Here is a 27,695-nt window from a genome sequence, read left to right as displayed (position 1 = left end):
CCCAGAACCACAAATAAAACCCCAAAGATTTCAAGACTATTTACCAGACTCCCTGTGCAAATAAAATAGAAATCCCAGTACTTTAATCAGCATATGGAATTTTGTAAAAAAGTTCAATTTAAAATGCCTACCAATCTATTAGTAACATAAGAAATTTACTCCTTATTTCTATAACTTTGTAATTCCATTTATCCAGATACCAAATGGAAAATGGGTATCTGGGCTATGTCTTAAATACAATATGATGATTAATAAGTACTTATCTGATTGTGTATCAAAACTTTCTCCTTGATCCTATTCCATAATTTAAGTCTGAATAGTTCATATAATAATTTACTAGGACCCAGGAAATAAGAAATCTTCAATATCAGTGAACATTTTGCTCACAGATCATCCACTCACACCTTTAGTCTCTATTTGTGGCAAGAAGGAAAGCATGAGGCCTACAGAATTGGCAATGTTTTGGAATATAAGCAGAGTTTTAAAAAGTTCTTTTTGTAATGAAAAATACTTTTAGATGTTGACAGACCTTTATTTTATTCATTTATTTATATGTGGTGCTGAGAATCAAACCCAGCGCCTCACACATGGTAGGCAAGCATTCTACCACTGATCCACAACCCCAGCCCTAAAAAGTTCTTGATTTGCAGGAACAATACTCAGTGTTATCAGCTATAATGAGCAACTGAGGTTTTCCTACAGGACTAGGATGGAAAATTGCCCTTTTTGAATAAACTTTGTGAATAACCTTTGAGATCAACATTGAAATGAACTGGAGATATGCAAAGTCACTTTAAAGTAACAGACAGCTAGCAGGGCATGGTGGTGCACACCTATAACCCCAGAGACTTGGGAGGCTGAGCGAGGAGGATTCCAAGTTCAAAGCCAGGCTCAGTAATGTAGGGAAGACCTAAGCAATTTAGCAAGTCCCTGTCTCAAAATAAAAAATAAAAAGGGTTGTGGATATGGCTGAGGATTAAGCACCTGTGGGCTAAATCCCTGATACCAAAAAATAAAAGTAAGTAAAGTGACAGAGACAATGCTTGGATGGGGATTGACAATGGTAGTGAAAACTCAAGCCAAGTTTCCAGGGTCAATAACAAGACGCTACTGAAGGTGGCTCCCTGGGCAACCCATTTTCTGTGTTACTCAGGCCCTGGTGAGCCATTTGTTTCTCTGTTTAACCCTATTCTATGTTACGTGGTGCTCTAGATAATGCATTCATGGTAATTCCCCTTATTATGATACACCCTCATAATTTGGTTTCAGGCCAGGCACAGTGATGCACACCTGTAATCTCAGAGACTCACAAGGCTGAAGTAGGAAGATCACAAGGTCAAGGCCAGCTTGGGCAATTTGGTAAGACCCTGTCTCAAAAAAAAAAAAAAACAAAAAAAAAAAAACAAAAAGCAAACAAACAAACAAAAAACGCTGGGGATATAGCTCAGTGGCAAAGCACCCTTGGGTTCAATCCCCAATACAGGGGGAAAAAATTCTGTTTCAGTTTCCTACATGTGTCTGCCTAGAGGAGAGAAGAATACACTGGTCATGTAGGTGTAAGTTTTACTTATTTCTGTAATTGATATCCATTTTCTTACATTAATCTCATAAGCTTTGTTTCTAAGAGCCCATTCCAAGAGATGGATGTACTCTCTACTTGCTGATGGAATCAGTTTTTGGACCTGCAATGCTGCTAATCAAACTGTGGATAGTACATGTATCCAAGTAATGCAACCTCCTGAGGTCAGATGGCCAAATGACTCTCCAGGCATCACCCTACTCTATTGATGAAAGGACCTGAAAGCTATTTCCTTTGTCATAAAATTTCTATACTTAGAATTAATGTTACCCAAGAACACCAACTTAAATACTGTAAAACCAACAATTTCAAGTGCAACTGAAATATATATATATAATATACATATATATACTACTTACAAAGCAAATAAACATGCTAAAATATAAAGGTAAGATATTTTTAAAAGAACTTCACTTAAAACAGAGTGGGGAAGGGATTATTACAGACTTAAAAAATGTAGACATAGGAAACAAATACAAGTGATGTTTAAAATCTTATTTCAAACAAACTGTGGTAGGCAGAATAATAGCACCTCAAGGAAATCCACATCCTAATCCCCAGAACCTGTGAATATATTACTTGATGCAGTAAAAGACATTTTGCTGGTGTGATTATGGTAATGATTTTGAAATGGGGAGAGTATCCTGAGTTATCCAGGTGGGTCCAATATTATGAAGAATCCTTCCCATCTGGTTCAGAGTATGATGTGACCATAAAAAAGGCAGAGATGCACCACTGCTAGGTTTGAAGACTGAAGAAGGGGACCATGAGCTAAGAAATAAAGTCTCTAGAAGCTGGAAAAGGCAAGTAAACAGACTCTTTTCTAGAATATCCAAACAGGACCACAACCCTGTCAGTCCCTTGATTTGAGCACAGGGGCCAGTGTCAGACTTCTGACCTAAAAAACTGGTAAGGTAATAAATTTGTAATAAATGAGCAGTGATTTGTTATAGTAGCAAGGTAAAGCTAATATACAACCTCAAAAGATATGTTGAGACAAATCAGGAAGATTTAAACAGACATTGGGCATTAGGTAGAATATTGAGGAATTAATAATAGCACATAATACTATTTGGTTACCCTTTCGATCTTTTGTGTTAGAAATACATGCTGAAGAATTTACAGATGAAATAATATAACATCTGGGGTTTGCTTTTAATACTTGGCAAAAACATTTTTGGTTGTTGAAGCTGGATGTTCATTATTATGTGTATACTTGAGAATTTCCAAAGGTTTTTTTCTTTTTTTTAGTGAATTAAGTTAGGAGAGCACCTGTGTACTCTAGATCAGCACTGTCCAAAAGAAGTTTCTATTATAATGAAAATGTTCTGTATCACCTCTGTCCAGCACAGTAGTCACTGGTTATGGGGTTATTGAGTACTTGAAATTGAATTTAATTTTATTTAATTAGGTTTAAGTAGATACATGTGGCTAGTGTCTACCATATTACACAGTACAGCCCTAGATAATGGAAGAAGACAGCCATGCTGTTGTTACCACCAGAACGCATTTGGACATTTGGTATTTTTCTCTGTCCAGCCTCCCTGTCCCCTTTGTGCTAGTACCAGTATCCAGCTCCCACACCCATCCCAAGTCCTTCTTCACTATAGAAGTGAGAGTTGAGATCTAAGCCTGGGTACAACTTCTTCCTGGACAGAATGATTTATCCAAGAAAAATGACTACAGCCAGGATGATCATAACCCTTGCTTGGAATTTTCTATATTAGGAACAGCCCCTTCAATCTGGAGTTATAAGAATGGAACCCTACAACTGCTAGCCATCATGTTCCTAGATCACAGAGAGAGTAAAACCTAAATAAGGATAAAAAAATGGAAAGATAATCTTTATTAAGTATTAGATGCAGTCAACCCAGAAATCATTTCCATTCCTTGTTTCCCACATTTCACTAGGTAGGCCAATAAATTCCTTTTTTGCTTATGCTAGTTTTAAGTTCCATTATTTGCAATCTTAGAAAGTCTTACTTATGAGGATCATTAGCAGAATATTAAGACACTCAAAATGACTAGAGATATGATTCAGGGCAGTGTATATATAGTATCCCTCTGCACAAAGTAATACAGCTAATGGCACTCCCATAGATCTGGTTATTACCAGTTACTTCTTAAGGGTGGAGCAGGACCTGATTAGCAAAACAGTAATATAAGAATAGTTTATTATTCTATTCCAATTGATTCTAGCTTAGACTGGGACAGCTTTTCAACTGGTTTTTGTTTTTTTAATTAAAAAGAAAATCAACCCAGGTGTGCACTGAATACCACTATGATTGAGGTATATTATAAAAGTAAGACCAAAAAAAGTTTTTTAGCAAATTGAAATAGAATTATCATATTAACAGGACATAATATCCTGTGGATAAAAAGGTTACAAATCACAGGCAAAATCAAGCATTAATTTATTTAATTTATCATACTTTATTCCTTATATCAATAGGTTAAGAAAGTAAAATTTTCCCAGGTACTGATTTATAGATACAGTTTATAAGTGGAATCAAAAAGTTCAGTTTCACAAACAGTAACATTCAGTGATCTCTTTAAATGCAATTTTAATCCTTATTTTAAGCTAAGGTAAATAATTTAATGCAATAAGCAAACTACACACAAAACCTGTATATTCTGAACTACAACAGTGTTTCCTGTAGTTACATATGGTTTTAGTCAACTACACATTTCCATGAGTACTTACAAATATGTTAATAACGCTACCCCAAATGCTTATCCTGCCATTAACTCATTGAACATTGTCATTCCTGCTACTGAAAATAGATGATCGTGAAAAATGAGTTTTAAAACTTAAAAAGTAATATAAGTCCCAAAAGGTTTTAAATCAAAAAGGCCTTTCAACATGGAAGTATCAACATGAAACTTTAAGTTTCTAAAAAAATAAAATAAAAAAATCACTCTTTAGAAAAGAATATTAAAACGAATTATCTTTTAAGACACATAAACATTCTTAGAAAAACTTGTAGTTTCAAATATCATCTCCTTAAAAGAAACACAAACCAGTTCACTATCTTTACTAACCTCTCAGACCACAGTTGTCTAAAAACTCCAGAATATGTAAGGCATATGTCTCAGCTGGCACAGTCGAAATGACATTTAGATTTCACATATTAAATAGCTATAGTATAGCTTATAATGGCACAAATATACCTAATACATAAATACTGCTTCATCCTTTAGATAGTCAAAAGTCAGAAGGAACTGCATAATTTTCAAGATACTTTAACGTATGTGTAGTCATTAAAACCCAGTAAGTAATTCAAGTATAGTTGTGTAAAGGCAGGCAATTGAAGGCTCAAGTATCGATCTAAAAGCAAAGACATGAAAATAAAGACTGAAAACTTTGTTTCTCCCATCTTTCATTCACATGCCTAGGTATTAGAACATTACTGTAGAAAATACACAATTATTTTATATGATTTCCACAGAAGATAACAAAATTTCATAAAGTACAAAAAGTATCAAGATCCATAGTTTGCTTCATCAAATGCTTTTCTAGCTCGTTTCAACTCTTCATTCATAGTAAGCAAGTCTTTAACCCTAGCAAACTTCCTTGGGTCCTTTCGAATCAAGAAGACGATATCTTCAACTTGTACTCGACCTTGTCTTCCAATTGACATTGCCTTGTGAGTCTATTACAAAGAAACATATTAAATTCAAAATTTTCAAATCTAATACTTTATTGTTTCAATTTGTATTTATTGATTTGTTGGTGAGGTTGAAGATTTCTAATTATTATAGCTATTCATTTGTGTATTGTCTTTCTATTCATTCCTTTATTCATTTACTACTGGGTAACAGGAATGTTTCTCTCTATGCTTCACAGGCTTTTTTTTTTTTTTTTTATATTAAGGTCATTAAACCTACCAAAGTCACTGATGTTCCCTTTTTGTTGTTGTTTTTTCATTGTGCTTCTAGCGACTAAACCCAGAGCCTCACACATGCTAAACACACATTCTATCACCACACTAACCTCAACTTCATATATGTAGTTTTGGTTTTCATTGTATAAAATCATTTCCTAATTTCTTTGTAACCACCCATTTATGCTTTGAGTGCTTCTCTATTTCAATAGCCAACAAATATTAGTGGGTTTTCTTCTTAAAATCAAATAAAGAAACCTCATTCCCTATCATTATATACTCATTCTATTAAAAAAAAAAAAAAAAAGTTTATATCACAGCATTACTTCTTTTTTTTTTTTTGTACCAGGGATTGAACCCCGGGGTGCTTAACCACTAAGCCATGCTCCCAGCCCCTTTTAAAAATTTGTAATTTTTTTTTTTTTTTTAGGTACCAGGGATTAGAGGGGTGCCCAACCCCTTAACCATATCCCTAACCCTTTTCATTTTTTATTTTGAGACAAAGTCTCGCTGTACAGTCTCAACTAAGTTGCAGAGGCTGGCTTTGAACCCGCAATCCTGCCCTCAGCCTCCTGAGTCCTGGGATTACAGGTGTGTGCCACCACACCCAAGTATTTTTTATTTTGAGTTAGGGTTTTGCTAAATTGCTCAGGGACTCACTAAATTGCTGAGGCTGGCTTTGAACTAGCAATCCTCCTGCCTCAGTCTTCCAAGTCCCTGGGTTTATAGGAATGGGTTTATAAATGCCTGGTTCGTAGTATTACTTCTAATGACTAGAAATGGAAATTAATCCAGACAGGTGTGGTGGCACACACCTGTAATCCCGGCAACTCCAAAGGCTGAGGCAGGAGGATCACGAGTTCAAGGCCTGCCTCAGCTACTTAGAATGTCTCAAAATTAAAAAAAAAAAAAAAATTTTTTTTAAAAGGCTGGGGAGATCAATGGTAAAGCACCCTAGGGTTCAATGTTCAGCATACACACACACACAAACTAAATTTTACTAATAGGCACCAAGTAAACAAATATGAGTATAGCCATTCAATTAGTAATTAAAAATATGATGAAATATTATATAGTGACAAGGAGGAAGTAACTGCATAATTGTTCTAGACTTACCTAAAGGAAAAAGCTGGTTACAAGACTATATATACCATACGATTCCAATTTTACAAAAGCCTTCAAAATATGTACAAAAAGACAAAATGATAATCACCAAAATGTCAGAATTAGTTGTCTCTAGGGAGAAGAGTTACAGGTTTTAATTTTCCTCGTGCTTTAATACATTCAAAATTATAATTGTTATTATTACTTTTATAGATAGAAAAAAGATTTTTTTAATGCATACAATGTGTGCATGTGATGGTAGTGGGGATTAAACCCAGGGCCTTGCACATATAGGCAAGTGCTCAGCCACAGAGTTAGTCGCCTAGTCCTAGGTAATTTGAATTCTATTCTGTAGCAAGAAAAAAATCCAAAACACAGCCATATTTAGTAATACCATCTCTGAGAATGTATTCCAAGAAGGTGGGGCAAAGAGAGAAAGTCTATAAATATGATCATTGAAAATGTTAGATTCAGGCATGGGGATTTAGCTCAGTGGTAGAGTGCTTTCCTAGCGTGCACAAGGTCCTAGATTCAATCCCTAGCACAGAAAACTTTTTAAAAAGATTAACCAGTCAGTAAAAAAGAACACTTATAAATAACTTATAAAATAAAAGAATGTTTAAGTAAATTAGAAAACAATTCAAATAAATTTTATGTAGTTAAAGTAATAAGACACAAAAAATATGTATTACAAAATTTAGAGTAAAAAGAACGTTGATCACTACAACATTATATATCTTTTATTTTTATTTTTAATTTGTTGTTTTTCTTTGGAGTGGGCATCCAGACAGGAACTATATATTTAGTATTTAAATAAATACTGGTAAAGGAAAGAAAAAAATTATGTTAAATAATGAGATTATGGGCAATATTTTTATTTTCTTCAAGGATTTTTATGTCTTTATAAATAAAATTCAGGAGGAGGGCATGGAATATATTTATATAATCTCCATCCTTAATGATAAATAGAAACCAGTAACTTTTGCAAAACAGGCACTCAAATGGATACTTTATTTCAAAGGGCTGCCATAAGTTTTAGTTTTTTAAAACTAGAATTTTAAACCTATTCTTCAATTAACTCCTATCAGTTACAAAACAAAACAAAAAACCCAAAACCCCTAATAAGATCAGACATGAAAGAATCTTACCATTTCAGTGATGAACTCTATGACAAGGTCTTCAAGAATATCCACTGACTCAGTGTAAGGGTTCTGGTCATCCCCAAACCCATACATCATACATCGTACTGTGAAAGAACAATCATTTTGTTTATTTGAACAGATGTGACAATTTCACCAATACTTTTTCACATCAAATAGAAGTGAACCAAGTTATACAAAATATTTGTTTAAAGGGGGGTGGGACGGGCTAGCATTAGGCTTAGGGTTAGGTTTAGAGTTAGGCTATGGAGAGCAGTAAGAATGAAGGAAAGAAGGACTGTGTAGAGGGAAAAGAGGGGTGGGAGGGGTGGGAGGGGTGGGAGGGGTGGGGGGGAGGGGAAAAAATATAATAAACATCATTACCCTATGTAAACGTAAAAAAAAAATAAATAACAAAATATTTGTTTAAAAACACTTATACTGTATTTGTTGTCTCCACATAAGGATTTTGGTGTAAAAGATTTGACCATTACAGGCATGGTGGTGCATGCCTGTAATCCCAGTGGTTTAGGAGGTTGAGGCAAGAGAATTGCAAGTTCAAAGCCAGCCTCAGCAACTTAGCAAGATCCTGTCTCTAAAATATAAAAAGGGCTGAGGATGTGGCCCAGTGGTTAAGCACCCCCAGGTTCAACCCCCATATTCCCCACCCAAAAAAAGATTTGACCAGTCTTATCACCTAACCTCCAACAAAATTCCTGGTCCTTCCCTAAACCACTACTAATATGTATACTCTTTTCCTAATCTCTATCATCTACTCACCAGCAACCCCCAGAATGCCTCTAGGTGGGAGACCCTATGATAGGCACAGGCTAGCAATGGCTTAGCATTTTCTGTGTTTTCTTTGTGGGAGTAAGATAGTGGGGCACTGGTAAAGAAGGCAGAAGTATCTTTTCTGATATTACCATAGGGGAAAAGACAAGAGAGAAAATGCTCCAATTACCTTCTTATAGGAAGAAATAGGGTAATTAAAAGGAGAAGGTAGAGGGCTTACTACAAAGAATCCTGACATTTTATTTCCTAGATCAATGCAACTGTCAGCAAAGCCCTTTCTGGCGTCATCTGAAGAAACCACAGAACATGCAAAAGAGAAGAAAAATCTAACGCAGAGTAATAAAAATAACTGCTAATAGCTAAAACTTTTATAGCCCTTACTATATGCCAGGTACTGCTTCAAGGCCTTTTCATATATAACTCCATCTAATCCTCACAACATTTGATGTATATACTATTATTATATCCTATTGATGAGAAAACCAAGGCACTGAGCTAAGTGACTTACCCAAAGTTACACTGCTAGTAAGAGATGGAGCCTAAATCTGAACCCAGCTGATCTGGTTTCAGAGTCATTAATGTGACCCACAACAGTAGTTTGCTTCATAGTTTAGGACCAATGGGACTTATGTGCATTCTTAACCTTACAGTCTATAAATCCCAACTAGTTCACAGACAAAGCTCCAAGAAGTCCTTGAATCTCCCTCAAAATTGTTCAGAAAAAAAAATTAACATCAGGGCTGGGGAGATAGCTCAGCTGGTAGAGTGCTTGCCTCGCAAGCACCAGGCCCCGAGTTCGATCCCCAGTACCGCAAAAAAAAAAAAAAAAAGAAAAAAATTAACATCAGATTCTCAAAGGGGAATGTAAATGCTGTCAAATGCTGGAAATGTATCTTGATCAGAGTGGTGATTCCAAGGATATATATGTAAAATTCATTAGGCAGTTCACTCAGGACTTGTACAACTGTTGGTAAGTTTTACTTTTTTTTTTTTTTTTGAACCCAGGGCCTTGTGCTTGCAAGGCAAGCACTCTACCCACTGAGCTATCTCCCCAGCCCTACTTTTTTTTTTTTTTTTTTTTTTTTTTTTTAAGAAAGGAATTCTGAGAACACTTCTAATTAAAGGAATAAGTACTTTACAAATAATTTCTATTTAGGAGAAGCAAAAATTGGTAGAAATAAAAAGAGAAGAAAGCACACCCAGGAAAGAAATGAAAAGGGTGACTTGGAAGCCTGCCCAGGGTAGAGGCATCCCTAGCATTTACACTGACAAGAGCCTTGAGTTCCTTTGAGACACAGGAGCCAAGATTTTCTCTCTTTTTTTGGATTCTGTAATATTTTTTTGCCTTTTTTTCAAATGATAATTTTAGACTTACAGATGATTTGTAAAAATAGTACAGAGTTACCATATGCCCTATATCTGGCTTCCCTTTATGATAACATCTTATATAACCATATTTATCAAAACTAAGTACAAGTACAGACCTTATTCAGATTGTACCAGTTTTCCATTAATGCCCTTATTCCCAGATTTGTTTTTTTTCCTTCAGTGCTAAGGATTAAACGCAGGGTCTTACACATGCGCAGGGTCTTACACATGCACGGCAAGTGCCCTACCACTGAGCTATAACCTGAGGTCATCAGTTCTAGGTTCCTATCAAGGAGTCCACTCTACTTAGTTGTCATGCCTCTTTACTTTTCCCCATTCAACCTGTGATAACTCCTCAGCTTTTCCCTAACTCTCATGACCTTGACACTTTTGAACAATATGGTTAGTTATCATGAAAAATGTCTCTCAATTTGAGTTTGATGTTTTCTCATTAGAATGAAGTTATACGCTATTTCAAAGGACACCATGAGGTGATATGCCCTCACATCAGGGTTTTGTGATATTAATATCAAAATAATTATCAGTGATGCTTTGATTACTTAGCGATGTCTGGCAAAATTCTTCACTATACTTTTTTTTTTCTTTAAATATTTTAAGGAAGATACTTCATCACTAACTTTATTTTTTGTATTGAAGATTGAACCCAGGGGTGCTTTACCACTGATCCACATCCCCATCCTTTATTTTTTTAAACATTATTTATTTATTTATTTATATGGGGTGCTGAGAATCAAACCTGGTACCTCACACATGCTAGGCAAGCACTCAACCACTGAGCTTCAACACCAGCCCTTTTTATTTACAGACAGGGTCTCACTAAGTTGCTGCCACTGGCCTTTAACTCCTGTCTCAGTCATCCCAAATTGCTGGGATTATAAGCACAAGCCACTGCATCTGGCTATCACTAACATTTTCATGGGTAAAATTCACCATCAGGAAAACACATTTCACTGTGAAAGGGAAACTTAATAGGAAGTATGTATACTGTTTGGTTAAAGGATCTGCAACGATATAAATGAATGGCAGTGAATACTTTGAAATTCTGTGTTATCTAATAAGAAAAAAATGTTTTTTAATTAGGGTTTAGGAAAACAGATCTTGGTCAGTATAATATATTAGAATCTGGTAAAACAAAAAAAAGCCTGTAAAGATTCCAAATTCTTATCACAAAGATACAAAGGTCTTTGCTTAACAACCAACTGTGCAAGAATCACACTGGGATACTCTGGTATAGGATTCTCTTCATATGCTGACATAATAAGTTAAACCAGATACAAATCTAGTAATTGGCATCAGAGAGATGGAATAAGGAGTAGTCGGCTTTAAGTGAGAAACTGAGATATGGAAAAGGATTTGGATGGTTAAAGAAAACATTTGGGCTGGGGTTATAGCTCAGTGGTGAAGCACTTAACTGGCACGCATGACGCACTGGGTTTGATTCTCAGCATCGCATATAAATAAACTAAAGGTCCACTGACAACTAAATATTTTTTAAAATAAATAAATAAATAAGTAAGAGCATTTGAGAACTGCTCAGTCTAAATAAACCAGATACTCATAAACTGACCCAGTCTAAATAAACCAGATACTCATAAATCTGTATTGCTACATCTCTCCATATGCAATCATAACTATACATTAAAGACTTAAGACTTGGAGATGGAAAGTACATCTTCATGGTTTCTTTCAGGGACTCATCTACACCATCAGTAGTAGCAGTAGCTCTCTTCTTGCTACTGCCAAAAAGGGTCAAATTTATCCACTGAGGGTGCAGGACATTAAAAACTCTCAGTCACTGTGATGCCTCACACTATTCAGCACATTCCTGCCCTGTTCATCGATTGCCTTACTCTAAAGTTCTAACTTAGTTTCTACCTTTTTCAGCACCTGTTCAGGACCCATCTCTACCTATGGTTTATAGTCAAAGGAGTCCCTGCTTCTACTCCTCAGAGGTAAGTTACGTGAAAACTAATGAAAGTATGTTCTGCCCGGAATGAAAACATCATATTTCATCACTATATGTGTGTGTATAAAAATAAATAAATGAATTTAGGATGGCTACTGTATATAATTCAAAAGTGAAACAGAATTTGAGGCAGATCTGAGAATACTGTCCTTATAGGGAAACACATTCAGAACAATGAATCTACTTTGAAAGGACAGTTTCAAGAGTTGTCACATTCTGTAGTAAAAATCATCATTATATACAACTTACATTCTTTAGAAAAAAGTCTCTTTCTTTTACCCTGCCCACTTTCTGCACCTCCTCCAATTTCTTCATTTTCCTCCTCAAACTAGAAATTAAAATGCATATATAGAAATGTCAAAAGATTGCATTGCATTGCATTTGATATACAAATAATATTTTCAACACTGATATCAGGCTAAAATGTCTAAAGCAAACAGCAAAAAAATCATAAACTCTTAGCACTGAAGGTACTTAAAAACTAGCCCAATTTCCAAGTCATGCAGAAATAGTTTCTACAATGTACCTAACAGATAATCCTTACTGCCTTTATATGTGAAAGTTCTAACGACCATAGATTATGTTAAGTAACAGAAAATTTTAAAAAAGTAATAAATCGTTCTACAACGCTACTGCTTAAGATCTGATACCGAATCAAAGTCTACTCCTAGAGTAAGTAAAACTGACGTTTCCTAAGAACTTGCTCATACAGTGCTAAAAGTTTCCTTAAGTAAGCCTTATTTTATTAAAGGAAACGATGCTCAAAGTTAAATAATTCGCTCAGGGAAAAAAAATATATTTGAATTCTAGGCTTCCTGACTTCCAGTCCATTATTTTCCCACTACTTCACAATAAGTACACAGTTTTGTTATCAGTTTGGCAGTTCATCCGGAGTATCGGCAAACAATGGCCGTGACCACTGATGATTCTCTAGGTGTTTCAAAGGGTATCTGCCAAATCCAGATCAAAACCAAAGGGGAAGGACCATCTTGCTGTTCTTCCTTCATATCTTGCCCCACGTACTACAATGACAAATCCGAGGGAAAAGGCAAGCACAGAGAAGTCCCTGAATTCTCTCCGCTGAATTCGCTAAGAAAAACAGACTCGATTCTCAACTCTGCCTCCGCTACTGAGCCTGAGGGAATGGAAAAGCAGAGGGTTGAGACCGAGGCGGTCACTCACGGTCGGGTCTTCTTCCTCATCTGCCATCCCACTAGCCCACCAGCCTACAGTGCCTCGCCGCCTAGCTCCTAGCTGGTTTTACTATTTCCTCTATGTCACTTCCGGTGACGCGCGGGGGGCGTGGCGCCAAGCTTGGTCTGCGCCTGCGCGATTACGAGGCGTTAGTTTCTTAACGACCGAACCTAGATTTCTCCTGGGACTGGAGGATTGGTCTTTTGTCTCTAATCCCCAAGAAGGAATTAAAAACTGCAAAGAAAAGTGAATGTGGACGCAGGAGGCTGAGGCAGGAGGATCGCAGGTTCGAGGCCAGCCTCAGCAGTTTAGCGAGACCTTGTCTCAAATAATAAAAAGGGATGGGAATGTGATTCAGTGGTTAAGCGCCCAAGGGTTCCATCTCCCGTACCAAAAGGAGAAACAAAAGAGTATGGCCTAGGCGTCGTGTATCGCGCTGTCACCCTAAATTGCTTCTGCGCACTCTGCGCTTCCAGATTGGAAACTGCGAAGTTGTGCATCATAGGAGAACCAGGTAGTGCTCCTTGGTCTGCCCGAAATTTCAACAATTTACATTCCCTCTATTTTTGTCCAAGCACTGTGCTACTTACTGGGAGACTCTGTGTTTGCCTTCTGGTTCTCAAGGGGGCGGTATTCCTAAACCAACAGGATTCAAAATTAGTTGGGAAGTGTTTGGGGTCGGAAAATGATCGGAAAAAAATCACGGGCATTAGAAGGCTAGAGCTAGTTGTGTGAAATAGCATACAATGTAAGATGCCTCACGAAAAAAAAAAAAATCCTGTAATACACAACGATTTCTAAACGTCCTGCTGTCCTGTGAAAAAGATAATTATCTGAGACTAAAATCTGTTTTTGTTAACGTAAATACAAAGCATCTGCCCACACTTTAAATGTGCACGGAATTTTATAGGAATATTGCTACCCCCAAATTGTTGGTCTACTGTACTTCGTTTTGGTTTGTATTTTACTAAGAGCTGAAAAACTAATGTCATCAAAAGCAAGATGTAATTTGAATAGTCAGTACTCACCCAAATCAGTCTGCATTTGTAAAGATGAATCTACATAAAAATCTCTGCCCAGTGCAGTAGCACATGCCTGTAATTCCAGCAACTCTGGAGGCCCAGGCAGGAGGAGCTCAAGTTCAAAGCCAGCCTCAGCAATTTAGTGAGGCCCTATTTTGAAAAATAAAGGGAAGCGGGGAGGGAGGCTGGCTGGGACTGTAGCTCAGTGGTTAAGTACCCCTGGGTTCAGTCCCTGGTGCAAAAAAAAAAAAAAAAAATTCTAAAATCATCTTACCTTCCCTAATATAGTCCAAAACTGTGAACCAAAATAAACTTTCCCTCTTTTAAAGTTGCTTATCTGAGGTATTGTGTTACAATAAGGGAAAGCTGACTAACACAGGCATTAATCTCAGCTCAAGATCAAAATGTAAGCAGAGTTGAAGGATGTACCTCATAAAGTTGCAAAATCTTGCCAGCTGCGTGGCACATACCTGATTATCCCAGTGGCTCCAGAGGCTGAGGCAGGAGGATCACAAGTTCAAAGTTAGCCCCAGCAACTTAGTGAGACCCTAAGCAACATAGTGAGACCCTGTCTCAAAATAAAACATAAAAAAAGAAGGCTGGGAATGTGACTCAGTGGTTAAGAACACCTGGGTTCAATCCCCAGTACAAGAAGAAAGAAAGAAATTAAGAGGTTAAAGAATTTTAAGAAAAATCCTTGGATTTGATAATTAGGCGGTAAAATAATAACCTGGAGAAGATAGCTTGAGGACGATGAACAAGGTGGTGAAGCCAGAATTAAGGATAGGTAGTTAGTGTAGAAATAGGGAATCGGGTCAATTCGAGGAAATGAAGCCATGAAGCCTTCTGCCTTTGGAAGTTGGAGACTGCCCCTGGGAGAATGGAATGTCAAGGATCTCCGGAGCCCATTGATGACCAAATTTACCTGCCTTTATCAAGGACTGCAAGCAAGAAGCTGCTAATTAATGCCCCCTGGGCCCTTACCTGCCTGAGTCACCCTGGCCCTCCCCCTGCCCATGGTTTCTCAGTTAATGCAAAACCAGGCCTAGTCACGTAGGCAGGAAGGAGAGAGAGATAAGGGGGGAGAAAATTGGAGAACAAAAGAGACTTCAACCTATAAAAGATGTAGGGTGCACTCACTTCTTGGGACTTTTAGAACATCAGCCATGGCCCCCTTCTTCCTGCCGGGAGAAGTCTATATTATTCTCTTTAAATAAACCTGCTTAATATGCTTGCCTTGGCGTGGAAGGAGCAGAACTCGTCACCGGTAAATGGCGGTATCAGTGGTAGGTAGTTTATTGTAAAAGGTTAAAGAATGTGTGTATACACTGAATGAATCTTGTATACTAAAGTGTAGAAAAGCAAAGAGAGGAAAACAGCTTTAAAAGGGCAGCAGGATCAAGGAAAGTGTACTTAGAATAAATGATTACTGAATGAATGTGGCTGTGAGTTGTGCCAGACACTTAGCTAACTGCTCAAAAAAGCCAGTTTTTCATTATAACAAAAGAGTGGACTGAGTTCTTAAAGAAAAGGTAATGGTAATGTTGAGATTTGTTTACAATAGAATAGAATCAGAGAAGCAGACAAGGTAATTGAGAGGGAGAAGTGTAGTTGAGCTTGTGTAAGAATAATTTGGGAGGGAAGGCAGGAGTGGGATTATCAGAAATGGGGAAAGCAGGGTGTTGGGTGACATTTGTGTTAGTGATGGGATGGGGTGAGGCATCAGTCAGACTGCAAATCCAGGAAGTAGCTTTGTCATTCCATCCCACCTGCATTCCTAAGCCCACTCTACTGTAGACCTCTGCAGTGCTATTCCTTGTTTTTAGGTTTAGTGAGGTAGTGTTATTTTTAAAATGGTTTTCAAAATTTCTGCAACCATCTTCTGCAGTTTTAACCCTTTGTTTCCTAGATATTATCCATACTCCTTGGTTAAATATGTAGGTTCTGAAGTCTGAGGGGTTTGGTTTGAAATCCTAGCCATGTTACCTTGGGACAATTTACTTGACCTCTGAGTACATTCATTTCTTCATCTGTCCGATAGAGATAAAATAATAGTTACTAAGTTTAAAGATTATTTTGAAACTTAGAGGTGTTAATACCCATGTGGTAATTTTGGTAGTATGTGGCTAAACCAGAAAGCTGCCAGCTATGCCCCATGAAGGGTTATGGAAAATAATATTCCTATAAGACAGCTTCCCAAGAAAAATGGAGGGACGGTGTGGCTAGGAAGGTGAGGGGGAAATTGGCCAAACATTAAACCTCTCCCAGTGCATTCCTGATAACAATGTGCCCTAAAGGAAAGGGACCCATGTGGAGTGCCAGGCCCTAAACCTTGACCTTCCCCCATGTCAAATTAGTCATGAATGACAATGGGCGAGATTTGAGTACTCATACCTCGGGGTCTGGTTTTAACCTGTACAACTAGCCCCTGACGGTCAGAACTGCACGATCATAACTGCACATGCACGGTTTCCAATGATTACATCATCCTCATTGTACCCTATAAAACCAAAATCCCCTCTGTAACTGGCGGCCATTTTCCCCATCAGGAAAATGGGCCCCAACGGTGGCGTCGGAGTCCGCAAAGGAATAAAGGCTTCACTGAATCTGTGGAGGTCTGCTTCCCGTCCTTTTGCGCTTACACCCCATACCTCAGGATCCTGCCTTATACCATTGTCTTCTGCTGTTCTGTTTAATGAACCCCACATTCCAGTTTCACAGTCATTTCCAATTATTCATGCAACAGAACTTATGAAATGCCTGTAAAATAATCAGCCCTTCCTATGGGACTGTGAATAAAATGGCAATGCAAATGAACTGTGTAGCATGAAATAGATATTGTGTGCTTTGGGAGCTTACGCTGGGAAAGGGGATCCAAGAAGGTCAAAGCAGCTTTCCTGAGCAAGTGAGGTTTGAGCTGAGACTGAGCGATAAATGGGAGTTAACTGTTAAGTGAGGAAAGGAAGAGCATACTGTGCCCCACATGTAATTGTCCCTTCCCTCTTCAGACTTTGGATTACCCTTTGTTCTCCAATAGAATACTTTTCTACCTATTGAGATGCAACCTGCCTTTCAGACTCAGTTAATATGTTGGCTCCTCTATGAAGTCTTCCCTGAGCTTTCTGGTTGAAAGTTTCTTATTTACACTCTGACAGCACTTGGTTTTCATTTTTCTTTGACACTTCTTTCCACCATATTTTCTGTTATTTTTATACACAATTTATCTTTTTCTACTAAATCTTAAACTCTGTTTAAGAATAGACTGTTTCTCATTTATCTTTGAGCTCCCAAAGGTTAGCACATTCCTTAGACTTAGAAGTCCTGGAACAAATATTTGCAGCATAAATTAAGGCCTGTTGGACATCCCTTTTCTATTATGTTGTAATTCAAATGAAGCTATTGTTGTGAACTGTGCCTTTGCAATTGAACTTATTCTTTGGTTAGACCAGAATGCCCTAGTCACGGTCCCAAGACTGATTAGTGTTCACCACAATGACCACAACAACTCTAACAAACAGGCCACTGTTCTTTGACTGACAGGCATTTGGCAACAACTGTCAGTTTTCCAGTGCAGGCTGAAATGAACTGTGGAAGAACTGTCTGAATTGAGAGCCCCCTAGCCCAGTGGGGCTCTGTTTATTTCTCCCACTTGGACTGCAAGAGCCAGTGACCCAGGTTTTGGCCTGATGTGAGACATGCCTTCAGGGGATGGATGGCAGTGAAGCTATGGGGCTTTCCAGGGTGACAGAAACATGAATGCTTAGGTCAAAATCATCCAAGACCAGTAACAGTGGAAAGAATTGAAATTTGAGGTAATGTGATAACAAGAGGAAGGGAGCTTTGAAGTTACACAGACTTGGGTTTGGTCCTAACTAGTTACATGATCTCACCCTTTTTTTTGAGCCTCTCATTTTCCTTTAACAAATATTCTCCAAATATTTTAAAATATCAAAGATAATGTCTTTACAGATACAATGCCTGTATTCTATTACGACTTGTTTATTCACCTTATTATTTTACCTGATATATTTTTTTCTGAGAGCAGGAACTTATTTTTGTCTCTTTTCCTGCAAATTTAGCATATAGTAGACACGAGTAAAGTATTTTTAAACAAATTAACAACAGCAATAATAGTTAACATTTATGGAGCAATACTTCATGCTAGATATTGTTGTAAACAGTAATTCATTTAATCCTCCAAAAACCCTAGAAAGGAGCTACCATTGTAATCCAATTTTACAGAGGGAAAAACTGAACATATTTTTAATTTTTAAAAACTAAAGTATTGGGGCTGGGGATATAGCTCAGTTGGCTGAGTGTGTACCTTGCATGCACAAGGCCCTGGGTTCAATCTCCAGCACCACCAAAACAAACAAAAATAACTAAAGTACTGCTGGGGATCAAACCTAGGGCCTCCTGCATCCTAGGCAGGTGCTCTAGCACTGTACTACATCCCCAACTCTATCAAACATATTTTTAAAACTATACAATTCTTGTTTCTTGTCTGGTAGGATATCAAATTATGAGCTCCTCATAAAGGAGCTGAACAGGTCACTAACAATTATTAATAAGCAAGAAAAAAAAAAAAGAACAGAACAATCAAGTCAGTGAGGATAGTGCAGTTTCATAGTATTCAAGAAAGAAGATTTTTTGAGATGAAGATGATCTTTGTGATTCAGTCTAAATCAGTGAACATGAATTTGTTTAGGAGCTGGTTAGAATTATTTGGGGCCTTTATCGAGTTGTGGTATAAGGACTAATAACTTCAGTTGCTAGTGATGGTTATAGTGCTGCTACTGTTTTGGACAACAGTTGATGAAAGTTTCAAAGGCCTAGACAATATGGATCTCTTTTTTGGTTCAGTTTTGAGTGGTCCTGAGCCATTCTTTTGGGGGGGGGGGTTGTGTGTATGTGCATGCCTATTTAATCTGAGTGGTTTTCTGGCCAGTCTTAAATTTTGTTCCCTATGTCTTCTGGTTTTGTCGTTGCTGGTTTTTTTTTTGTTTGTTTGTTTCTGTATATTTTCCATTCCCACCCCATCTCTACCCCATTTCCACTCCTGTTTTCTCAAGGAGTCTATCCTGAATCAGCCTTTCTTGGCTTGCTTCTCTACTTTATCTTCTATAAGGCAACTGTGGCAATTTTTTTTCTTCTACATAACCAAGGAGGCTGCAGCCAGCAGATGGCACTGTAGCAGAGAGGGGCAGAGTTCCTTTAGTGCCTGACAACCATTGTGGATCTGTAACCTTACAATTTCAGCTCCAGTATGGTACGTCTGCCTAGATCCTAATAAAGTGGGCCAAGTTGTGCACAATTAAAATTTTTGATTTGTATAGTAGAATCTGTAGTTTTGTCTCTTCAACCCACTCCCATCATTACATGATGATGTTTTGCATCACGTTGTCAAAAGTATCTTCAGAGGAAAGCTATCCAGATGTCAATTTCTGACCAAAGTGGCCAAGGTGATCCTAACATGTGCTAAGTACAGGAAATAATTGAGGCTCTTCTAATAGTTTAAGGAAAAGAAAACTCCACTGGAACAGACAGTAATCTGAATGTTTCCGACAATGCAGACCTTTAGGATCTGAAATATGTGTTTTTGTTACAAAGCTCCTTATTTCATTCTGATGGTTCAGACGCAACTTGACTAGATTTGCATCAGGAGTCAGGAAGAGCCGGGCAGTAAGGGCAGTACCAGAGGCTTAGAGGCTGCTTCCCCAACTCCTCCCCACAAACCAAAGGCTTTACATTATCTATTACTAAACCAACAGAAACAGAGAAAAATCATGTTCCCAATCGAATATGTCCAACATCCAGATGTTGGGGATATCTTCATTCAGCTTGCATGGTAAAATGTTAACGATCTTGCTATAGTATACATATGTGTTCCATTTCTTCTGTAATTCTTATAGACCCAGCTTGGTTCTTCTCCAATGTCTTCTCTTGAAGTTGTACCTGATTTTATTACAAGTTTTCATCCGAATTCATTGGGGGGAATCGGACGATTTGGTTTTGTTTCTTCGTTAGGAATCTCTTGCTCCTGAAAGTCTTGTGAGGAGACGTGTGGCGAACGGAGTCAACCTCATACACTGAGATGGTGGAGAAAGGAAGAGAAAACGGAGCTGTTTCTTAAAACCTAGTGTTGGAGCTCACTTAAGTGGAAGCACCAGAGGACTGAAACCTTTACGTTGCAGGTGGGCTGCTGCTTACATATGTACGAAGAGCAGCCGCCAAGGCACACAACCTCTAGCCTTTACTTTTACAAACACACCATAGCAGCCCACTCAAGTTACGACCCAGCAATAACTCCGCAGTCAGCCTTAAGAGGCTCGGTTACCATGACCACAGAGGAACACTCGCAGGCAACGTAGCCCTCCCTACCCAACGTAAACGCGTAAGCGCGCAAGCACCACCCATACAAATCCCCTAACTCGACAATTGGCTAGCAACGCCTGATTGCGTTCGGCGCTCGCCTCTCGGCCCTTGCGCCTGCGTACTACGGATCCTGCCTGTCGCCGCGGCGGGGATCGGGAAGTGTCAAGCGGAGTCGGGTTTCCCCGCCTTCGCAGTTACCACCACTGAACCCGGACCCTTACCCAGGCCCGGGCCTAGTCGCCATGACTAACGGTGAGAGTCGGTGCCCCGAGCGGACGGTGGTAGTGAAGGGCGAGGGGAAACTGTGGCGGGCGGGGCCGGGACTGACGTGGCCGTTCTCCCCGCCCCCTCCCAGCCCGTCCCCTCTTGGCTTCTCGGTACCCCTAACTCCTCTGCAGGTTCCTCCTTCCGGTGCCCAGTTAGGTCTACCAGTTCTTCTCTTGTCCACATCTCGAGCCTCCGGTCTCTACCCTTCTTTCTCTTTTCCAGAAGTTCGTTCTGACCCTTGGGGAGGGCGGTCTCATAAAACTAGTGTTCTTTAACCCCAGGGAAGAGAGACGCCCCATTCTCAGCTCCCTACTTTCTCGCACTTTGGAACTGTAGGCTGGTTGATAGGACCGATAAATCACAGAGGATATCAAATCTCACACTTTGGCGGGGGGAGGTGAACGAGGACTCTCCCAAAAGTTCTTTTTAAAAATGCCGAAAAGTCTTCTCTTGTTTGATTCAGAAGTCCTAACTGGGTAATCACATCTGAAATTCTGGCTAGCGTTGCAAAGGATAGGTTTAGACATTGCCTTTTTTAAATGATATAGCAGTTGTCACCCTGTTTATCTGATCTAATTTTCCAGGCCTCTTCAAACACTTGATAGACATGATTTCTGAATTTCAGGGAAGGGCAGGAAGCAGGCCTTCTATGGTCTTTACAATCAGCCTTACAGAAAAGAAGAGAAGGTTTTTTAGGCAGTATAATTTGAAGGGCACAGGAAGGCATATCTCCAAAGTACCTTCTCCATAGGCCTGGCATTGAACGCTATTTTCACCTCCTTGTGAATTTTTGGCAGCATCTGCAAATATTTATGGGAGGAATAGTAGCACAGGAAGGTATCATTTTTCCTAAAAACTGTGTACTAATTTTCTCTATGTAGTTAGGAGAGTGTTTTACTGGGAGGAAGAAAGGCATATAGTGTGGTCCAAAACTGGCAGACATTGGCTATACAAAATATCAATTTGGAGCTTCCTGGATAGTCAGAGGTCTCAGGACATCACCTAGAGGAAGAAATAATCTGAACCTGGAAATAAGAGAGCATTCTGGCACAGAGTAGCTGCTGATTAAACATGTGTGTGCGTGTCTGTGTGTCCGTGTCCGTGTCCCATTTGTGTGTTCCAGTACCTTGTTGTTGTTATTATTATTATTATTTTGCCATAGGGTGATTCATTGTGCTCACCAGTACAATGTGAGTTTACATATGTAAGAAATAGAAGTAAGAGTTTAAAGCTTTTTGCTATGTCAAATTATCAGACAGTTTCTTAAAACACAAGAATTTGTTGTTATTCTGGCAGAAATTTGGTTTGTAAGTAGAGTATCATGCATGAAGCGTAAGCTAAGTATAGGAAAATTGTATTCACATGAATTTTAATGCAATTTCTATTAAGCTTTTCTCTTGGCCTCAACATATTCTTCACCAACAGATGCAGATCTGACAGACTTGGCTCAACATTGATTTCTCCTTTATCTCATGAGTGATTTATAACAAGAACATGTTTATTTCTCCATGCTTAGGCTCCAAGGCTTCTTATGCCTCTCTCAATCTATTGCCAACACTGGGAGGCTAATTCCACATAAACCAATACAGCCTACTCAGGGTTCTAGTTTTGGAAAAGTTAAGGGAGCAGGCAGTGAAACTGTTGTAAAGGGGATGTCTACAAGCAATTTGGGGGAGCAATAAGGTAACACTGTTAGTCCCAGGACCTTGACTCCCTCTTGTCAAGTGTTGGCACTACCATTTGAAACAGTTACCTTGATATTATATCACACACTGTCCTCCTCACTGGGATTTACTCTCACACTCAACGTTTCTCAGCTGGGATTATCTGTTCCAAGCTAGATCAGCACTGAAGGTTTTCTTTTTTTGTTTATGACAGTGTACTCCTTGGATGGGATTCTGGTATTTGGTTTGCTCTTTGTTTGCACCTGTGCCTACTTCAAGAAAGTACCTCGTCTCAAAACCTGGCTGCTATCAGAGAAGAAGGGAGTTTGGGGTGTGTTTTACAAAGGTAAGGTCATATCTGAACCTTGTCAGGGTTAGTTTCCCTGGATTCAATCCCCAGTACCAAAAGGGAAAAAAGTAAAAAAAAGTAAATTGTGAATTTGCTGTTATTTAGAAGATGTGTTTATTTTAGCATTCAGGAAAGTTCAGTATTCTCCATGTGTTCAAATTAAGCAGTTTTTGACTGGGCTGGAGTTCTTCCCTGAAGGGGAGGAATGTTTTCCCACTGAAAACTTTCCTGATTTTCTGGGAAGAATACAGTGTACTTCCTTAAAGTCTCCATTTAACTGAGATGTATTTTTACTTTTTATTTGGGGTATCTTCAACTGGAATCCTATCTACCTAAATCTTTTTTCAAAATAAGGTTTAAGAAAATGGAAACAATATATTCCTCTAGAAACTAGAGCATAAATGTAGCATTTAAAAACATTCCCAGGTTCTTGAGACTCTTGATAGATCTCTTTGTTTGTAACTAGAAATTTCAGAATGTCACCCTGAATGTGAGGACTTTTGTGAAGGGCAGGAAGTGATTTCTCTTTCTACTTTTGCCTGCAGCTGCTGTGATTGGAACCAGGCTGCATGCTGCTGTGGCAATCGCATGCATTGTAATGGCCTTTTACGTCTTGTTTATAAAATGAATCACAAAACATCCAACTCATCAACTGCCAACCAAGGGGACAGGGGTGAAGAACCCGTTGGAGGCCTGGACCCAGTGTAGGAGAGTTCAGCCAAAAACATCAAAGTCCCCAGGATGACATCACAGCATCTGCCCTTGCCATATGTGAGGAAAACTCTTCGTGGTCACGGATGTTATTTATGCTTCAGGAGACTCCAGAAAGCCAACTTCCTTTGATCTGTGTGTAAATCGGCCCTCAGCAGTGAACATATAATGTCCAGTTTAATTATACCCATCGGTAATAAGATTACATACCTCCTGCTTTTTAAAAACTTACCACCTGGTCTGGGGTTTATAGCTCAGTGGTAGAGCATTTGCTTAGCATGTGTGAGGCCTTGGGTTCAATCTTCAGCACTGCAAAAAACAAAAATAACACCAACATGTCACCTATTTTGTTCTTCAACCCCTTATCAGTATCTTTTCAAACTGAGGCTTATAGGGAAGGACACAGGCTGTGTTCAGACCTCTTAGAAGGAGAGATAATTTTCCAGACTTGACTCTTTTTCACTGTTTAATATGGATTTGGCAAATTGGGGAGGGAGGGTACTAGGTGGGACATAGGAGTTATGAAAGGCCAGGAATTGCTTGGCTTTAGAAATTTATTTTTTATATACCTATCTGGGAACATGAGAGAGGGCTCTCATTGCAAAAAGAGAACAGATGAAGCAGTTTGGCATGTGCTCATAGCTTGAGAGTTTTGCCAAGAGACTCTGAGCTCATATAAAATTCAGGATCTAACCATCTGTAATGAGACTAGAGAGCATTGATAAAGACAAGAAAACACTTTCTGTTCACCTGTATCCCCCCAAAAAGACTTTACTCAATCAAATGGTATATGAAAAATGAATCAACTGTTGCTATTTCTTAAGGCTTTTTTATATTTTCTAACATACTTAGTGCTAAATACTGTTACTCAGTTTTAAATGCCATCATTAGGGGAAAAAGAAACTGTTGAAGACATAATTGTTTAATATATTTGCAGTTAGAGGAGAAGAAATAAATATCAATTCATATACTAGTAAATTCATCTAGTATAAGAATTTATTGTGATAATAGATGGAAGTTTTCTCATGTTATAAAAGATCCATACTTAGTCTTTGTGTTATGGCAATTTTTAGTTGACTACCTGTTTTTCTTGGCCAACTCAATTTTCTTTATATTGAAGTACTCTTTCATTGTTTCTGGAAATTATTTACTGGGGGGAACGTGAGAAATGTAAACAAGAGAGGTTGCTGATATTCGTTGGCATGTTAGGACAGTTCATAGAATCCATTAATGAGAAAAGAATTTTTCTAAAGTAAAGGGGAACAGAGCTTTACAATGCAGAGAAAAGAGTTTTCCATTGACTATGGTAACTCCTGAGCAAATCTTTTCAGATGACAACACTTGAAGGGAAGACTTTTCTGCTCCCTCCTCATATATGCAAAATCAACTGTTGGATTTGTGAAGCTAAGAACTTCTCTATTTTTTAAAAAAATTCTAAAACTAAATTATAATAAACAACCCTAGATAAAGATCTTCCAGTTGAATTGTCCTTTACAGTAAAACTTGACTGTGGACAAATTAGCTGTGGATGGCTCCTATGTGGCAATAAATTGTATTTTGTCTGCTTACTACAAAAGATTAAAAGCTGCTAGGAAGTTTAGTTTCTAAAATATGCAGTTTCATGCTTTGAGGGATCCTAGAAGTACAGAACATCATCAAGTAAACACTACATGTCTAATCATCTCAGAGTTGTGGCTGTTATCTCTTCAGGAATTGGTCCACAGGGTAAATTTCAATGATTCATATTTCCCATTGTCATTTCTGAGGATCTTTCATATGAGAGAAAGGAAATCTGGTGGAAAAAGAAAAAGTCACACCTTTTGGTGTGAGTTTGGAACCTGTTGGCCAAAGGGAATGTCTCTCGGTGGGAAGAGGTTCAGCATGTTTTGCACTTGTTACTTTGTAGCTTTAATGACTTGTTTTCTAATAGGGCTAATGTCTCTAAGTTTGGTGCTTAGAGCTGCTTCATATTTTAGACTAGTTCCATTCCACAATATAGTTCAACCAATTTTTGTAGCTGCCTGGGTGGGTCATCTTGGTCTAGACTCTTGAGTTTTGATATTTTGAGATTTTTCATTCCAGAATGTACCAAAAAGTGCACAAGGTGAAGGTAATTTACAGCAAGAAGCAAATATGCAGCCTATTTCACGTAAACAGAAAAAAGAGAACTTTAACTCAATACTTTGGTTGACGTGTCATATATTTTTGGCTAAAAATTATTTTAAAAAATTGTTCCTCTGGGGAAGTCTTAGGGGTGGAGGCATGAGGATAGCAATATTGCCTCAAATCCAACCTCTTGTCACCATAAACCCTGTGTACCAGGGTAGAATGAATTCAGCTCCTTTTTATAGTTGAAATACAGTTTTTTATTCATCATTGTCTGCACAAATCCTTGAAAATAAAATTTTTTTCCCTACAATATTTGTCCATTTTATTTGACACATGCTGAATTTGTTGAACTTTTTTCAATACTCCCCTTACATTCTGGCCATAGCTCACCTCTTTAGTTCACATTAATGAATGTCATCTTTGTTATCTCCTTGTGAGGGTCATTGAATATATGATATAGTTGAGAATATATGATAGCCTTCTCTTCTATTGAGGGGAGATGAAGTCATAAAACTTTGAGGTATATTGAATAAGATAGAAAGCATCTGCCTAATATATTTAATCTACCTCTGCTACTAAAATGCAAGTGTTACCTCCCATTATCAATGAACTAATTTATTCAAATGAAGTTTATCAGATAAACCAGCCAGGCACCTAAAAAATCTTTGAACCAATGGGATCCTGTCATATACAATGAATATCCCCCCCCCCATTTGTTTATTCGAGGTGCCTGGTGGAATTGGCACAAATACAAATGATAGTAATAATTTCTATTAATCTCCAAAATTCTTTTGCTGTATTTTCTCCCTACACACTAATTTCATTGAAAAAGAAGGGAGGAGGAACTGAGATGTTAAAAGTTGTTATCTCTGATGTGAGAGGTGCCAGTTCTACTTATATAATCACTGCTACCGTTTTTCTTTTTTTGTGGTACTGGGCTGCTGCTATTTTTCACTGTATTTGGGGACTTAGAAATTCAGATATGTTTTAATGGATGTGAATGTAAATTACTACCACACCAAGTTCTGAGCAGCCAGAGGGCTCTGTGAGATGAGGAATATGCCTTACTATCTTTACCTATTTCACAGATACCCTGACCACTGATCTTTGGATTTAAATATTCCTGGGGCTGAGAGTATGGCTCAGTGGTAGGACACGCCTAGCATGGGTGATGCCCTGGCTTTGGTCCCTAGTTCCCAAAATATCAAGAAAACAACTCCAGGGCTGGGTTGTGGCTCAATGGTACAGTGCTTGCCTAGCACGTGTGAGGCACTGGGTTCGATTCTCAGCACCACATAAAAATAAGTAAAATAAAGATATTGTGTCCAACTACAACTACAAATATGTTTTTTTAAAAAAAACTTTATTTCTCACCCTCTCTGTGGTAAAATGATGCTTGTCTTTTCCCTTAGAAGAACCCTTGGGCAGCTGATGCTTTTCTTGGTGGTGACCAGAGGTTGCTGTGTCCATACAAAGTCATTTACCTATAAATCTGAAATTGAATCATCTTATACTAAATATTTTAAAACTTAAGACAGTGCTGGGCGCGGTGGTCGCACGCCTGTAATCCCAGTAGTTCGAAAGGCTGAGATAGGAGGATCGCGTGTTCAAAGCCAACCTCAACTAAAGCGAGGCGCTAAGCAACTCAGTGAGACCGTCTCTAAAATACAATATAAAATTGGGCTGGGGATGTGGCTCCGTGATCGAGGGATCCTGAGTTTAATCCCTAGTACCCACCAAAAATAAAATTTAAGACAAAAAAGTCGACCCTGGGGGCTGGGGAGATAGCTCAGTCAGTAGAGTGCTTGCCTTGTAAGCACAAGGCCCTGGGTTCGATCCGCAGCACCAACCCCCCCCCCAAAAAAAAAAAAAAAAATCGACCCTGAGTTCGATCCCCAGTACTGCAAAAAAAAAAAAGTCGGGATAAAAGAAAACTAGAAGTTTTACATAAATTAATATGAAGATCAAAAGACAACCACCATTCAGTATTAACTCAGTCTCCTCTCACTGGTACCTCCGAGCCACAGGGAGGCAGCAGGCCGCGTCCTGGACAAGTTCGTGGTAGGGAGTCACCCGCCTACGGGGGGTGCTTTCTCCCAGAACCCTCCGCGGCGGCGGCGGAGGGTTTAAAAAAAGGGTGCCCACTTCCGC

The 27,695-nt window shown here is 38.5% G+C and overlaps 2 protein-coding genes and 1 pseudogene across 3 annotated transcripts; 1 reads left to right on the top strand and 2 right to left on the bottom strand.

Annotated features, from left to right (window-relative positions):
- Positions 1 to 3,969: 3,969 nt before the first annotated feature.
- Positions 3,970 to 13,124, bottom strand: Taf13 (TATA-box binding protein associated factor 13). Its single transcript, XM_047532665.1, has 4 exons — positions 13,036 to 13,124; positions 12,103 to 12,181; positions 7,716 to 7,813; positions 3,970 to 5,232 (listed from the first exon to the last, which is right to left on the bottom strand). Exons 1-4 carry the CDS (start codon positions 13,060 to 13,062, stop codon positions 5,062 to 5,064), a joined length of 375 nt encoding a protein of 124 aa, XP_047388621.1. The 5' UTR covers positions 13,063 to 13,124; the 3' UTR covers positions 3,970 to 5,061.
- Positions 13,125 to 19,975: 6,851 nt separating this feature from the next.
- On the bottom strand, positions 19,976 to 20,343 carry LOC124991260 (60S ribosomal protein L39-like; annotated as a pseudogene).
- Positions 20,344 to 20,563: 220 nt separating this feature from the next.
- On the top strand, positions 20,564 to 25,848 carry Tmem167b (transmembrane protein 167B). Of its 2 annotated transcripts, none has more exons than XM_047556914.1 (3): positions 20,564 to 20,696; positions 22,590 to 22,721; positions 23,270 to 25,848. In XM_047556914.1, exons 1-3 carry the CDS (start codon positions 20,687 to 20,689, stop codon positions 23,350 to 23,352), a joined length of 225 nt encoding a protein of 74 aa, XP_047412870.1. In that variant the 5' UTR covers positions 20,564 to 20,686; the 3' UTR covers positions 23,353 to 25,848. The 2 variants fall into 2 exon arrangements, with proteins under 2 accessions (XP_047412870.1, XP_047412878.1); XM_047556922.1 differs by having other exon boundaries at positions 22,590 to 22,748; positions 23,233 to 25,848.
- Positions 25,849 to 27,695: the final 1,847 nt, after the last annotated feature.

Source organism: Sciurus carolinensis, chromosome 1, assembly GCF_902686445.1.
Source record: "Sciurus carolinensis chromosome 1, mSciCar1.2, whole genome shotgun sequence".
NCBI classification, from domain to species: Eukaryota; Metazoa; Chordata; class Mammalia; order Rodentia; family Sciuridae; genus Sciurus; species Sciurus carolinensis.
Note: the sequence above shows the minus strand (reverse complement) of the source record. Positions and strands in the feature narration are given on the sequence as shown.

Coding starts and splice junctions, on each gene's coding strand:
- Taf13 (XM_047532665.1), bottom strand. CDS start 13,062: ATGGCAGATGAGGAAGAAGACCCGACC. Junction 12,182..13,035: donor ATGAGGAAGAAGACCCGACC/GTGAGTGACCGC, acceptor TTTAATTTCTAG/TTTGAGGAGGAAAATGAAGA. Junction 7,814..12,102: donor GAGACTTTTTTCTAAAGAAT/GTAAGTTGTATA, acceptor GTTCTTTCACAG/TACGATGTATGATGTATGGG.
- Tmem167b (XM_047556922.1), top strand. Junction 22,749..23,232: donor CATATCTGAACCTTGTCAGG/GTTAGTTTCCCT, acceptor ACTTTTGTGAAG/GGCAGGAAGTGATTTCTCTT.